The 13,405-nt window shown below is 39.0% G+C and overlaps 1 protein-coding gene across 1 annotated transcript; it reads left to right on the top strand.

Moving 5' to 3' along the window:
* Positions 1–217: 217 nt before the first annotated feature.
* Positions 218–7,007, top strand: sptssa (serine palmitoyltransferase, small subunit A). The gene is made up of 2 exons (XM_063007319.1): positions 218–382; positions 6,290–7,007. Exons 1-2 carry the CDS (start codon positions 280–282, stop codon positions 6,391–6,393), a joined length of 207 nt encoding a protein of 68 aa, XP_062863389.1. The 5' UTR covers positions 218–279; the 3' UTR covers positions 6,394–7,007.
* The last annotated feature ends 6,398 nt before the right edge of the window (positions 7,008–13,405 follow it).

The following is a 13,405-nucleotide window of genomic DNA, read 5'->3' as shown; positions in this document are numbered from 1 at the left end:
AGTAAAATAAAGATTAATCTCTAAATCACTTCACAGTAACATGACAGGTATAAAAGATGACAGGTGTTTTTTTATTATTTATTAGAACATTAATGTATAATAATGTCAGTCTGAGCAGTATAAAGTGAATTTTTAACACTAGCATTTCATTCACTACATGGTGTTAGCATAAAACGCTCAGCTCATCATGACGTCACAGGCTCTATCCACTCATCAGCGGTGTAGAGTAGCGGAAGGGAGCGGAGAGGTGAAGCCAGAGAGAAACGGGATCAGTTAAATATGGCGTTCGGAGATGCGTGGAAACAAATTTCATCGTTTTATTATCAGTACCTGCTTGTTACTGCGCTCTACATGCTGGAGCCGTGGGAGCGACATGTCTTCAGTATCCTTTTTTATTAATTGTGATCTCTGTTTAATGTTCTAGATAAAACAGGCATTCGGAAATGCCCTGACTAGCTAGTGTGCTAGCTTCTTGTGCAACAAGTTAGCAAAGTAATCAACATTTATTTTACTATTAATAATTAGTGACTTTGTGTCACTAATAGATGTGTTTACTTTATAAATCTGATTTTCAGAATTCCATTATAAAATGTACAATACTGGTTTAAGATTCGATAGAAGCGTTAGCTAGCTAAAGCTATTGTTCAGAATCTGAGGTTTTATTACCTAAAGATGTTAGTGTACACTGAAGCACACGATTAACAACAGAAAGAAATTATATTATGGCTATAAAATAAGTATTAAGTTTGTATGCATTTCAGTAATCTGACTATGGAAAAAAACTAGTAGGCAATCAGATTTTTTACTGTTACAACATGCAACTAAAAACTTATAATGTTATTTTGCAGTGAGGTAAAATTGTTACTCATAAATAAATGATTTAACTGACCATATTATGTGAATATGTGCTCTTTTTTTTACAATGATATACATTATATACCAGTGGTATTTGACAGCTTGGTTGTTCTCAACATCCTAAATCACATAGTAATACTGTATGTAATATGGCAGTGTAGTAACAACATATTATTTATTGCCCTACTAATAACATCATAGAATTTTGTTGAGCCTCTTTCCACTTATATATTTAACCCGGGTATTGAAAAACAATGTATTCTATACAGTCTATAAATTCTATACAGTCATTCTATAGTAATTAATCCTGTTACTTACCTGCATTAACACAACCTCCCTAGTGGTTTGTCTAAACATTTATATACACTGCCTGGCCAAAAAAAAGGTCACACACTCTAATATTTCGTTGGACCGCCTTTAGCTTTGATTACGGCATGCATTCACTGTGGCATCGTTTCCACAAGCTTCTGCAATGTCACAACATTTATTTCTGTCCAGAGTTGCATTAATTTTTCCCCAAGATCTTGTATTGATGATGGGAGATTTGGACCACTGTGCAAAGTCTTCTCCAGCACATCCCAAAGATTCTCAATGGGGTTCAGGTCTGGACTCTGTGGTGGCCAATCCATGTGTGAAAATGATGTCTCATGCTCCCTGAACCACTCTTTCACAATTTGAGCCGAATGAATTCTGGCATTGTCATCTTGGAATATGCCTGTGCCATCAGGGAAGAGAAAATCCATTGATGGAATAACCTGGTCGTTCAGTATATTCAGGTAGTCAGCTGACCTCATTCTTTGGGTACATAACGTTGCTGAACCTAGACCTGACCAACTGCAGCAACCCCAGATCATAGCACTGCCCACACAGGCTCGTACGGTAGGCACTAGGCATGATGGGTGCATCACTTCAGCCGCTTCTCTTCTTACCCTGATGCGCCCATCACTCTGGAACAGGGTAAATCTGGACTCATCAGACAACATGACCTTCCATTGCTCCAGAATCTAATCTTTATGCTCCCTAGCAAATTGAAGCCATTTTTGCCGGTTAGCCTCACTGACAAGTGGTTTTCTTAAGGCTACACAGCTGTTTAGTCCCAATCCCTTGAGTTCCTTTCGCATTGTGTGTGTGGAAATGCTCTTACTTTCACTATTAAACATATCCTACATATTTACTGTAGTTTTTCTACGATTTGATTTCACCAAACGTTTAAGTGATCGCCGATCACGATCATTCAAGATTTTTTTCCGACCACATTCCTTCCTCGAAGATGATGTTTCCCCACTGTCCTTTCACTTTTTAATAATGCGTTGGACAGTTCTTAACCCGATTTTAGTCATTTCAGTTTTCTCTGCTTGATGCATGCCAATAATTTGACCCTTCTGAAACAGATTAACATCTTTTCCACGACCACAGGATGTGTCTTTCGATATGGTTGTTTAACAAATGAGAAGCTACTCACTGCATCAGTTAGGGTTAAATAACTTGTTGCCAGCTGAAACATAATCACCCATGCAGTAATTATCCAATGGGAGGCTCTTACCTATTTGCTTTTTGGCCAGGCAGTGTATATATATACAGTGTATCACAAAAGTGAGTACACCCCTCACATTTCTGCAAATATTTCATTATATCTTTTCATGGGACAACACTATAGACATGAAACTTGGATATAACTTAGAGTAGTCAGTGTACAGCTTGTATAGCAGTGTAGATTTACTGTCTTCTGAAAATAACTCAACACACAGCCATTAATGTCTAAATAGCTGGCAACATAAGTGAGTACACCCCACAGTGAACATGTCCATATTATGCCCAAATGTGTCGTTGTCCCTCCCTGGTGTCATGTGTCAAGGTCCCAGGTGTAAATGGAGAGCAGGGCTGTTAAACTTGGTGTTTTGGGTACAATTCTCTCATACTGGCCACTGGATATTCAACATGGCACCTCATGGCAAAGAACTCTCTGAGGATGTGAGAAATAGAATTGTTGCTCTCCACAAAGATGGCCTAGGCTATAAGAAGATTGCTAACACCCTGAAACTGAGCTACAGCATGGTGGCCAAGGTCATACAGCGGTTTTCCAGGACAGGTTCCACTCGGAACAGGCTTCGCCAGGGTCGACCAAAGAAGTTGAGTCCACGTGTTCGGCGTCATATCCAGAGGTTGGCTTTAAAAAATAGACACATGAGTGCTGCCAGCATTGCTGCAGAGGTTAAAGACGTGGGAGGTCAGCCTGTCAGTGCTCAGACCATACACCGCACACTGCATCAACTCGGTCTGCATGGTCGTCATCCCAGAAGGAAGCTGACGCACAAGAAAGCCCGCAAACAGTTTGCTGAAGACAAGCAGTCCAAGAACATGGATTACTGGAATGCCCTGTGGTCTGACGAGACCAAGATAAACTTGTTTGGCTCAGATGGTGTCCAGCATGTGTGGCGGCGCCCTGGTGAGAAGTACCAAGACAACTGTATCTTGCCTACAGTCAAGCATGGTGGTGGTAGCATCATGGTCTTGGGCTGCATGAGTGTTGCTGGCACTGGGGAGCTGCAGTTCATTGAGGGAAACATGAATTCCAACATGTACTGCGACATTCTGAAACATTCCCCTCCCCTCGAAAACTGGGCCTCATGGCAGTTTTCCAACAGGATAACGACCCCAAACACAACCTCCAAGATGACAACTGCCTTGCTGAGGAAGCTGAAGGTAAAGGTGATGGACTAAACCCAATTGAGCACCTGTGGCGCATCCTCAAGTGGAAGGTGGAGGAGTTCAAGGTGTCTAACATCCACCAGCTCCGTGATGTCATCATGGAGGAGTGGAAGAGGATTCCAGTAGCAACCTGTGCAGCTCTGGTGAATTCCATGCCCAGGAGGGTTAAGGCAGTGCTGGATAATAATGGTGGTCACACAAAATATTGACACTTTGGGCACAATTTGGACATGTTCACTGTGGGGTGTACTCACTTATGTTGCCAGCTATTTAGACATTAATGGCTGTGTGTTGAGTTATTTTCAGAAGACAGTAAATCTACACTGCTATACAAGTTGTACACTGACTACTCTAAGTTATATCCAAGTTTTATTTCTATAGTGTTGTCCCATGAAAAGATATAATAAAATATTTGCAGAAATGTGAGGGGTGTACTCACTTTTGTGATACACTGTATATAAAATATATATACACAATATATATACACACTAGTCTTGCAGAGACTGACTTAAATGTCTGGGGAATCTGTAAATAATTTGGCTTAAAGGTTGGAACAGAGACTTAGTAGGGCAAGAACAAACTCACTAAAAATGACATCCAATCTATGCCTTCTGAAGTGGTAGCACAGCATTTGCAGCATAAAAAGTAGATAAATATTATACTACATACATTTCAGAGTACAGTAAAATTTCTGTAAAATGTCTGAGATGAGTAAACAGTTTGTCATTTATACCTTTTAATTTTACCAGATTAGTTGTATGTGGAATTTTTATTTCACAGTGCGTGTTATGACATGGTGACAATTATTTTTTTTGTCTTTTACAATTTCTGTGTGCAAATCCTCTACCTCCTGCTTTACCCAGCTTTAGAATCAGGATGCCTTATTGCCCAAACACACACAGTTATAGCTGGTCGCTTCCTGTTTACCTTGCAGCAGTGAGGGTTCTCATAGATCTTTATCGAGTATGGGGAGTCACGCTTCTCTTCCCACCTATCAGCAAGGACCAGTCACTACTGTTTTAGGTAATCCAGTATTTGGGTGATTTATTAATTGAAGGTTAAGAGCCTTGCTCAAGTTCCCAGCAGTGGCAACCTGGCAGTGGTGGGCCTTGAACCAGTGACCTTTTGATTACTAGTCCATTACCGTAACCACGGAGTTACCACTGCCCTTAAGCTGTGTTTTGTCACACATGCAACTACATGTGTGACAAAACACGGCTTAAGGGCAGTGGTAACTCAGACACTGAATAAATTGATTATTGGGCTAAAGTTTGAACTGTTTTGGGAAGATAACAGATTTAAAAGAAACTGCCCACGGTAATAAAAGGTGTTCATTTTAAAGGGTTCTCTGCTATGGTTAAGAAGACACACTAGTTTCTAATGTAATGTTTTTATCCTGGTCTGGAACTGTCTCAAACCCTGGCTGGATATAATTATTTTTCCCATCCTCTGAATATAAAACTAATCCTTCTCTGTAGAGCTTTTGGCAACCAAATTAAGAAATTGCGTGGGATAAATTTGCCAGTGCGTCTACAAAGCTATGCACTTTGTCATGTACATAATTGGCTGTAAAATGTTAAAGTAGCCTTTTACCATGTGACCTTTGCACAGCTGGTAAATAGTCAAGAATTTTTAGAACTGTTAGAGGCAGTGCAGCTTTTATCTTGACATTAGAACAAGATAATAAATTACCCCTTGTTTCTTATCAGTAGAAAACTAACTTCCAACTTTGTACAGCATAATTTCAAGTGTTGTATTCCAACTTTGGAACCATTTGCTCACAAAAAGTTTGTTTGCTCAATTTAAAAACAAAATTGTAAAATAATCAGAACAGTTTTTATGCTTTTCCAATTCCCCCATGATTATTGCAATCCTCTGCTGCTTGCACCACTGCACTGTGGCTGCAGGATGGCTGCAGACTGTTGCATGCCCTCTCCAACATTCAGCAGTTGTAGCCAGCTGCTGCTTTTGCAGTGGCCCGCAGTGTGCACTCCTGCAGCTATATTGCATACAGGGAGTCATGCTAATCTATTTGAGAGTCTCTCCACCACATAGGACCTTAGCCAGTGATGGGGTGGCAGTATGCAGCAGCAGATAGCAGAATCCCTCATCCAACTGCCTGCCCACACCCAAGGCCAGTTGTTTCTGTTGGATGTCTGGCCAGGTTGGTGGCACAGCTGAGATTTAAACTCTAATATAAACATGTTGTTAAACTCTCATTTAAAAATGTTTTACTTAGGGTCAATTGGCTCCACATAGGAATCTGATTCATTTTGTTTTAAATCTGCAACCACTGATTGGCTGACACTGCTTGAACTGGGACAATACTGAGAACACAGCTGAGAAAACATTAGGACAGAATAGCAGCCTTGACTTTTTTTTTTTTAAATACTTCATTTGATTATTATATTTCAGAGAGCACATATTCATTTGGAATTAAAATGAGCAACAGTGACAGAAAGCCATACAAATCATAAATGATTTTTAAGTAAAAGCTCCAGTGTGTTTTCTTGAGTTGTGGTTACATGATCATGTTGATTTTTCCAAGTGCTGTTATGTTTTCACTGTTTTAAGAATAAATCAGCAAGTTGACGTAGGTGAGTGTTTCCTCCAAAAATGACCTAAATTTAAAGAATACATTACATTTACTTCAGTAGAATTAGTAACCTTAAGCTTAATGTTTGCATGAGCAGTACATTGATGGCTTTCTTTAACAATACATCAGATTCTCTCCTGGTTACTGTAGCAGCTATGGCCGTGTACACTGGCTATGTCTTCATGCCGCAGCACATTATGGCCATTTTACACTACTTTCAAGTTGTTCAGTGACCGACCCATGGTTTCCCTCTAGCGGTGTAAAAGAGTTTCTCCTACAGGGTGTTTTTATACCTTGCTGTGATGACTGGAAGCATGAACTGTTTGGTGGGGAGAACTACAATTATGTACTGGTGACTGGCAGATGAATCAGATAAACCAGTACATTTTTGTCTAAACGTCTGTAACACTGTATAAGTATGCAGTCTCTGGGACTCTCAAGCACAAACTACTCTGTAAGAAAATGATGCCCTGGTGGTAAAATAACGTATATAAGGCTGCTGTTTTATAATGCTTTTTAGGGATGACAGTGGTTTATTGAGAAATAATTTGTGATGTGTATATTCTATTGTATACATATTTGTAACTTTTATAAAGATGGTTATTTACTGGTGATTAATTTGTTTGTCCCATAGGCGCACTGTCTTGATTGTATGCATTGTGTAGATTTTTTTTGTTTACTGTGTGACCAAATGCAGAGAACTGTATGTACATTAACAAATTATTTTATTTTAAAACAAATTCTGTTAACTGTACGCCCCAGCACCTGTATTTAAAAAAATACTTTTAAATCTTTATGTGGAATTTTTTTTTTCCTTTTAGTTCAGAGTTTTTGTGGCAAATAAATCTGGGAGGAATTAAAGTTTGGGAAGCCTATAGTAATTAATGCAAAATGTACATATAATTTTAAACACAAGTATAAGTCATGTTTTATAATAGAGGTCAGTTTGGGGATAAGTGCCAAATATCAGTGTTTTCCCTGCAGGCCAGGTTACTTTTTGTTAATTTGGTGTTGGTCTATACATTTTTAGTTCGGTGTACAAATTTCCAGAAAAGTTGGAAACGGTCATAGTTACCAGGTGTTAAAGCCAATATCTGTCATGGTATGGGAAGCATCAGATCACATGGCATGAGTGACCTGCCCATGTGTGAAGGTACCATTGACACTAAAACATATATTAGATGCATATAAATAGACACAAGCTGTTATTAAGGTGATGTCTTTTCCTGGGATGTACAATATTGTCTCACAGTGCTAAACATGCCCGTGTCCCAATTTTATTTTGTGTGGGTGGCTGGCATCAAATTCTAATTGTGTTTTTATTTACAAAATATTATGATCTTGATCAGTGAAAATAATTTTATCTTTCTACGTTTGTCAGTTAAGGATTTAGGACAATTAACAAATCATAGGTTACTCATTTTCATTGCATTTTACTACATTTCCCAACTTCCATTTCCCTAAAATGGGGTTTATAGATAACCATCCATCCAGTGATCTACCTTTTAGGTTGGATAAAAGTTTTAACTTTTGGGATGACTTTCAAATGGTTTGTTGGCAGAAGGGGTGGCATTAAGTGGAAGATTAGAAGACTTTGTTACTCTAAAATGTAATCATCTTTTGCAAATCTCTGTGATCCCTGCCCGCCTTAATAATCTTCCTTAATGTGTGAAAATACACAGAAGCCCTCTTTCAAGCAGGTTTATCCCAACTCTGTTCGTGTTAACTTCTAAATTGTTGTCCTTGCAGTGAATGTGCCAATTTTAGGTGTTTAGTACTGTCTATAGCCGTTGCCTTTATTTATGGTCAACAACTTTTGTCTTTATCATCCCTATCAGGTGCTCATGTTGTGCAGTGGTCCAATGCATAGCCTGTCATATCTCAGATCTCCAGTTTAAATCTCATCTGTGCTGTTGATCTGCCAGTCATCCAACATGAGATGAGATGGATGATCACAGAATATTATTGTGTCTCTCTACACACGTAAGGCTTCACCTCTGGCAGGTAAAAAGAAGCAGCTGACACAAACAGTGCACATGTCACTTAATAACTTGCAGCTCTCCTTGGTTGAAAAGACAGTATGTACATACATGGATATATGCACTGAAAGCATATTTTATCCTATTCTCTATAGCTCTATTCTGGTCAGGCTAATGGTGGTTCTGCTTTCCCCAGAATTACTGGGCGTAATGCACTAACACACCCAATTATGATTGTATATAGATGCCTGAATGACAGATAGCACCACTGGAGATTTTAACTCTGGATCCAACCTGAAATTGTTTTTTTTTTTTTATTTAAATTGGTTTATTACCTGTCTCTCCCCCACCACATTACCTAAATTTAGTCATCAAGTTAATTAACCCCAAAGCCATGTTTTCTTGGCAATAATTCTAGAGCTATTGTGTGATATGGAGTGAGATGAAGTGGCCTACTGACTCCACATATTGTAATTATATACACATTTTGTCTATGTCTAAATAATCTAGAGAAACTGCTAAACCAGTGCTGTTGCACAATTCATAATATCTGCTATATGTGGTTAAAATATAGGCATGTTGTAGAGGAGAATTTGGGAGTTGTTTATGTGCAGATATGTATATGACGCAAACTTCCTTCCAAGAAGTGTAATTAAAGTTCAGCTATATGCATATGCAGAACATGTGCAGACGTGCCACCTGCAGTACTTACTGAGAGTGAGTTCATACAGGCCAATCAATAATACACAATCCTGCTCTCAGATTCACCTCGCTGGCATGGAGTCAGAAGAAAAAAGCAGCTGGTTACTGTTTAAACAACAAGATGAGGATATTCTCACATACAAGCTCAAGGGTTGCCTGGACCTCTGAGAAAGTGCAAACAGTGTATCCTGCCAACTTAGCAGTTATTATAAGCTCCACTGGGTTCAAGCAGCTGCCTAAAGGTACTAATAAACAGAACCCTTTCACCTCACATTCACCAGTATTGTAAAAAATTTTAATGAGTAGTTTTATTGTTATACACAATATTTTAGTCATGTTGGTCTTTTTAATGGCCTCCTAAAAATCTGCTCTTCTGCATTCATATAAACACAAGCATTATAAATTACCATGATTGTATGCCTACATCTATCACCTTCAATTTAGTATGCAAAAGCAAATGTTTTAGCTTTTATCATTTTATGAAACAATCACACACAACTGTTGGATTTTCAGGAGTTTCAATACTAATTAGAAGTGTTCTTAAAATGTAACCTACATGTGTAAATGTTTATAGTCATTTTTGTTTTATATGGCTTAAATATTGATTCAATTTTAGATACCAAGTACTTATACCTGGCTTGTAACAATCATTTACTTACTGACTTAGTCAGGTGGCATGGTGGTTCAGTAAGTAGCACGGTCACCTCACAGCAAGAAGGTCCTGTGTTCAATCCCCAGGTGGGGTGGTCACGGTTCTTTCCTTGTGTTTGTGTGGGTTTCCTCCACGAGCTCCAGTTTTCTCCCACAGTCCAAAGTCATGCAAGTGAGGTGAATTGGAGATACTAAATTTTCCATAACTGTGTTTGACTTTAAAACTTGTGAACTGATGAATCTTGTGTATGAATAACTACTGTTTCTGTCATGAATGTAACCAAAGTGTGTAAAACATGACGTTAAAATCCAAATAAATAAATCAATAAATACAGTGGTACCTTGTAACTCAAAATCTTTGAAACTCAACGCCCTTCATCGAGAAATTTGTACCCTTAAACTCAACGTGTTCAGTTTTTTTTAATATGAGATGAATCTGCATTTGTGTGGACTAACTGTCAAGTTCCCCTGAAAGCATTGACATATATTTGTGGATATAGCTGGATTTTCCTCACTGTTTCACTTTTAAACTTGTTATAGCTCGGGGTGCTGAGAAAATGTGAGAATCCCATTTTTTTTCTCGAGAGAGAGTCTAAAACGCTTATTGTTAAAAAAAAATAAATAATTGTTTTAGTACAATAAGTCACGTTAAGCTTTGTGCACTGGCACAGCCAGCGCAAAAGCTATTGTGCCGCTTCTCATGTGAATGCGCCTTTACTGAACGGAATACAGTATCCAAGATCAAGAATCTCCATGCTCATGAAGCGTAAGGAAACAATAAAGAAGTAAAGTGCAGGTTTTATTGTGTTTAACTGGTTTTCAATTGTATTTTAGTGTTTTTATATTACAGGCGGCACGGTGGCTTAGTGGGTAGCACTGTCGCCTCACAGCAAAGATCCCCAGGCGGGGCGGTCCGGGTCCTTCCTGTGAGGAGTTTGCATGTTCTCCCCGTGTGTGTATGGGTTGAAAAGCTGTGATAGGCTCCAGCACCCCCGACCCGACCCGACCCTAATTGGATAAGCGGATAAGAAAATGAATGAATGTTTTTATATTATATTTGTGTTATTTTTAGTGTATAAGTGTCAAATACAACCCCATTATTTTACATTAGCCTAAAACATACCACGGGACCACGGAACGCATTAACAGGTTTCCCATACATCCTTATGGAAAAAACGCCTTTAAAATGAATTCTTACTGAAACTAAACGCCTTTAAAACTCAACACCACTCCCAGAACCAATTGACGTCGAGTTTCAAGGTACAACTGTACTGACTTAAAGTTTAGCATGTAAAATTTTCTCCACAAGGGGAGCTATTGGCACTATAGTAGTTTTAGTGTCAGGTCCAATTATACTTTTATTTTTGCATCGGTAATAATGTGTTTAATATCAATAATTAATAGCCATAACCAGCTTTTGAACCTTTTCTACACTCTAAGGTCAAACCACATACACATTAACATACTAAACTGGTGGACTGACCTTATTACTGTACCACAAACGTCAGTACACTGTACACTGCCCATTTTCCTCACAATTGTTTCCAAGCAGCACCCACTCCGAGTTTTGTATGTTCATCGCGCATTTCCTTTGGGTATTCCAATTTTCTTTCACCACACACGTTTTAAATAAAGTTTGATGATACTTAACTGAACAGTCCTCGCCAAAACATGTGTCCAATATGATGTGTGAACTTGTTGAACTAAGATTTGAAGTCCGAGTTATAACGCACGTACCCTTCATCTTAATGGCCAGCAGCATGTGGAATAGGGTGCTGTAGGTTATAAGTCACTGCAGATCGCCTCTGCTGTGCGCACGTGTGATACATGTTATGCAGCTCACGCCCATCAGAAACTGTAACAAGCACACAGGAGCTTTTGCACTACCGGCAAATGGCCGAGTACCAGGGAAATCATTCTGCCCCGCATTGTCCTATAGAGCATGCTAATGCCGAGGTGGATACTGGTGGTCCTAGAGCGGAAAGACTGCAGCACATGTCCCCGGATACCATCGGAGAGTCCAAACACACCCGAACCGACTCCGTACCGCAAGAACTCCTAAAACCTCGCAGTAACCGACCGAAATCTAAGGAGCACAGGCGAGTTACCTCTCACAGACTGGTGCCACATTATATTGTACCGTGCATGAACTCGTACGGTCTGTGCATCGTAGATAACTTTCTGGGAGACAGGCTCGGAGAGCGCATTGTGCAGGAGGTAAAAAGAGTCCATGAGGATGACAGAATGCAGGACGGACAGCTGGCGTGTCAAAACCTGGGCCAAACTAAAGCTATCCGAGGGGATAAAATCATCTGGGTGGAAGGAACTGAACCGGACTGTCATCATATAGGAGTTCTGCTGTCAAGAATAGACAAAGTTATCACGCATGCTGACGGTAAACTTGGGAGCTACAAAATTAGAGGCAGACACAAGGTGAGTACTGTGTTGTAGAAACTTTCATTAATAGGTGCATGATACATAAGTAACAAAACTATTGCATGTAGAAAATAACATCATCAAACGTGTTTTTGTTCAATTCCATTTTTTAGATTGTTTTAGACAATGACAATTAAAAACAAGACTTGCATTTTTAAAGAAAAAAGTTGACAGGGTTTTTGGCTTTAATCTGGGGTGTGCAGAACAATAATGCACATTAAACATTGTGTAAAATAGACAGGTGTTAAAGGCAGCCTTGATAACCATAGCTCCACACGTAAGTTGGCAGGGCTAAACGGAAAAATCAAGAAATAGCAAAGATGTTGGACTACACCCCCATCTCTTTAGCGGAGACTACACAAGAAAACCCAACTAGACTGGTTTTTCTTGCAACAATTAAAAATTAGGGCAGTTGTAGCCTAGCAATTAATGTACTGGACTAGTAATCAGAATGTCACTGGTTCAAGCCCCACCACTGCCAGGTTGCAGCTGTTGGGCCCTTGAGCAAGGCCCTTAACCCTCAATTGCTCAGACTGTATACTGTCACTACTGTAAGTTGCTTTGCATAAAGGCGTCTGCTAAATGCTGAACATGTAAAATATAAATGTATAAAAGAACATTTTGTCCTATTCAGGGTGGGATGAACCCAGGCTGTTAAAATGTTTCAAGAATATAGTTATAAAACATCATAAACAATGTCTTCTTTGATGTAGACACTTATTTAGATATTTTTCGATATGTACCAGTAATTTACATATCTAAAAACTTAGATATGTAATGCTGAATGTGTGGCTGTGCAACCTGACATTTTATTAGTTTAATTGTTTACTAATAAGTTTAAGCATTTTAAAAGTTATGAAACAAACATCAGTACATTAAATTGATTATCTGATGATACCGAAATGCAGTTTCTATCCGTTTTAACAATACACATTTTAAACTTATTTAAAACACCCATGTACAGTATAGTTCGACTTGACAGGCCTACATGTGTTTGCACAATGATTTAGTTCAGTGCAAAGGTTTAGACTTTCTAGACCTATGATTTTTCACACTTGTCTATTCTAAATCCTCTGTTTAAAAACAATCATATAAAATAATGTAATATGAATTCAAATAGTCTTGTTGTAGCTGTAGGTTATGTTGACCAATAGACATATATGCCCAGATTGCAGTCACTGCGACATTAACCAGCTTCGTTTGTTCACGTATCTGTTTGGGTGAACTGATGGCGTGTAGGATTTGAGGTGGTGATTGTGTGCCGCCGCGCTGCTGCCTACATGCTCCAGTCCCTGTGCTCAATGGCGGCTGAACACGCCCCCCACTAATTCGCGTTTCTCACAGTCTTATCGTGAAATCAAGACGTTATCCCAATGTGGCGCACTAATACAATAGTATCTGTAAACTACGCATTCCATGAGGCAGTCAGTCTGTACAATATATAGTATTGGGCCACATTTGTCTTTATCCAGTATGT

The sequence above is a fragment of the Trichomycterus rosablanca genome, chromosome 13, assembly GCF_030014385.1.
Source record: "Trichomycterus rosablanca isolate fTriRos1 chromosome 13, fTriRos1.hap1, whole genome shotgun sequence".
Classification (NCBI taxonomy): domain Eukaryota; kingdom Metazoa; phylum Chordata; class Actinopteri; order Siluriformes; family Trichomycteridae; genus Trichomycterus; species Trichomycterus rosablanca.
This window is presented reverse-complemented; position numbering and strand designations above follow the sequence as displayed.

Coding starts and splice junctions, on each gene's coding strand:
- sptssa (XM_063007319.1), top strand. CDS start 280: ATGGCGTTCGGAGATGCGTGGAAACAAATTTCATCGTTTTATTATCAG. Junction 383..6,289: donor GTGGGAGCGACATGTCTTCA/GTATCCTTTTTT, acceptor ACAATACATCAG/ATTCTCTCCTGGTTACTGTA.